General features: G+C 47.8%; 1 protein-coding gene across 2 annotated transcripts in view; it reads right to left on the reverse strand.

Moving 5' to 3' along the window:
- Positions 1-2500, reverse strand: part of abca1b (ATP-binding cassette, sub-family A (ABC1), member 1B) — a 42426-nt gene that overhangs the window by 11627 nt on the left and 28299 nt on the right. For both annotated transcript variants that reach the window (XM_042060902.1, XM_042060901.1), the window contains exons 18-22: positions 2475-2500; positions 1967-2098; positions 510-649; positions 154-291; positions 1-61 (exon numbers count right to left, since the gene is read on the reverse strand). The exon at positions 1-61 is cut by the window's left edge and continues 160 nt beyond it; the exon at positions 2475-2500 is cut by the window's right edge and continues 149 nt beyond it. In XM_042060902.1, the coding sequence (XP_041916836.1) occupies positions 1-61; positions 154-291; positions 510-649; positions 1967-2098; positions 2475-2500 (497 nt within the window). The remainder of the gene's footprint in view (positions 62-153; positions 292-509; positions 650-1966; positions 2099-2474) is intronic.

The raw sequence follows: 2500 nt of genomic DNA on the forward strand, positions 1-2500 counted from the left end.
ATCCGGTCGCCCAGGATGTCCGCCTCGTCCATGTGGTGTGTCGACAGAATGATGGTGCGGCCTGCAGAACACGGACAAACCGTCCAATCAGCTTCTGAGTGTGTGTGTGTGTGTGTGTGTGTGTGTGCGTGCGTGCGTGTGTGAGAGACTCACCGGCACGGTATTTCAGCAGTAGGTCCCAGATGCCTCGGCGTGCGTAGGGGTCAACTCCCGCCGTCGGCTCATCAAGAATCACGACCTGAGAGCCACCCACAAACGCCAGAGCCACCGACAGCTTTCTTTGCATGCCACCTGTTAACACACACACACACACACACACACAGACACACGCATGCATTAGAAGTTAGAAGTGCAGTAGTCGTTATGAAGATGAACATGCCCTGGATACTCACTAGTATTGCATCTGCTTTCCACACTTTATTTCTCTGATCTCATCCCTTCAAATTGATTTATTTTAACGGTCAAAAATGCATAGAAAGCAGCACATGAACACACACACACACACTGACCTGAAAGAGTGCTGGTGCATGAGCTGCGTTTGTGAGGCAGGCCTGTGTCGGTCAGAATCTGCTCCATTTCCTCCTTCACCCTCTCCTCAGATAGGCCCTTCAGTCGCGCATAGAACCAGATGTGCTCCTCCACCGTCAGCCTGCAACACACACACACACACACACACACACACACACATACACACACACACACAGGGTTACACACTCGCACACACACAAAAACACAGACATGTCCACACTGAAGAGGACTCACACACACACACACTCACATGCTGAACAAGGGAGTTGTATTGCGGACACACACACACACACACACTCACATGCTGAACAAGGGAGTTCTATTGCGGACACACACACACACACACACATGCTGAAGAGGATGTTGTGTTGGACACACACAGTGGCGGATTTAGCAAATTGGGGGCCTAAGGCGAAGGTATGTATGGGGCCCCCCCATCCGATCTTTAAAAGAGAACGAAAAAAAATGTAGCCTACCGACTGAATGGTGGATAGGCAGGTAAAGCTAATCTACGGGAAAGTAAAGGTTGGAGAGGAGAAAAAAACCTTCCCCTTTAAACCCTGCATGCACTTCTTTACTCCAAAATGAAGATGGAAAGCAGAGAACACACAAAGTGTAGCACTACACAAACTAATAGTCACGATAGCCCAACAGAGAAATTTACCATACTTTTTTTACAATTTACCATACTTTTAAAGCATTCATGATGCAGTGTTTCCCATACATTGACTTATTTGTGGCGGCCCACCACAATATCAACATTGACCACCACACAATGATTTTCCAGGTTGTACAAAATTGTGCTTAAATCTGGTTAGCATCATAACCACGCTGTGCTAGTTTGTTAAAACTGTTGTATTTAAGAAGTTAATTCTGCAAACCAACCACCACAAATGGAATTCAATACTGTGGGAAACACTGCATGATGACAAGGGTTTTTTTTTATTTTTTTTTAGGTTGGTTGGGGGCCCCCCTACTAAGACTACTGGTACTACAAGCAGCCGCCTACCTATGCCTCTATGTTAAGACCACCCCTGGACACACACACACACACTCACATGCTGAAAAGGACGTTGTGTTGGACATACACACACACACTCACATGCTGAAGAGGACGTTGTGTTGGGCACACACACACACACACACACACACTCACATGCTGAAGAGGACATTGTGTTGGACACACACACACACACTCACATGCTGAAGAGGACGTTGTGTTGGACACACACACACACACACACTCACATGCTGAAGAGGACGTTGTGTTGGACACACACACACACACACACTCACATGCTGAAGAGGACGTTGTGTTGGACACACACACACACACACACTCACATGCTGAAGAGGACGTTGTGTTGGGGACACACACACACACACACTCACATGCTGAAAAGGACGTTGTGTTGGACACACACACACACACACTCACATGCTGAAGAGGACGTTGTGTTGAGGACACACTCCAAGACTCTGTCGGATGGCGCTCAGGTCGGAGCGGATGTCTTTGCCCAGGATGTAGGCCGTGCCAGAGGTGGGCGGGAACAGCCCTGTCAGGATGGACCTGGAAAAACCAATCAGAGGAGAGCTGCTCACAAAACCTTCAATCACTTGTGTCACAATGCTATAGCTAAGAGTGGATATAAATAGAGCTGTATGGAGGTGTATTGGTGCTAGTCAGATGCTAGTGTGTTAGCTTGCTAGTAACCCTGTGGACTGTATGGAGGTGTATTGGTGCTAATCAGATGCTAGTGTGTTAGCTTGCTAGTAACCCTGTGGACTGTATGGAGGTGTATTGGTGCTTGTCAGATGCTAGTGTGTTAGCTTGCTAGTAACCCTGTGGACTGTATGGAGGTGTATTGGTGCTAATCAGATGCTAGTGTGTTAGCTTGCTAGTAACCCTGTGGACTGTATGGAGGAGTATTGGTCAGTAGACTCACATGGTGGTGGTCTTGCCGGCTCCGTT

This window comes from Alosa sapidissima, chromosome 14 (genome assembly GCF_018492685.1).
Source record: "Alosa sapidissima isolate fAloSap1 chromosome 14, fAloSap1.pri, whole genome shotgun sequence".
Lineage (NCBI taxonomy): Eukaryota > Metazoa > Chordata > Actinopteri > Clupeiformes > Clupeidae > Alosa > Alosa sapidissima.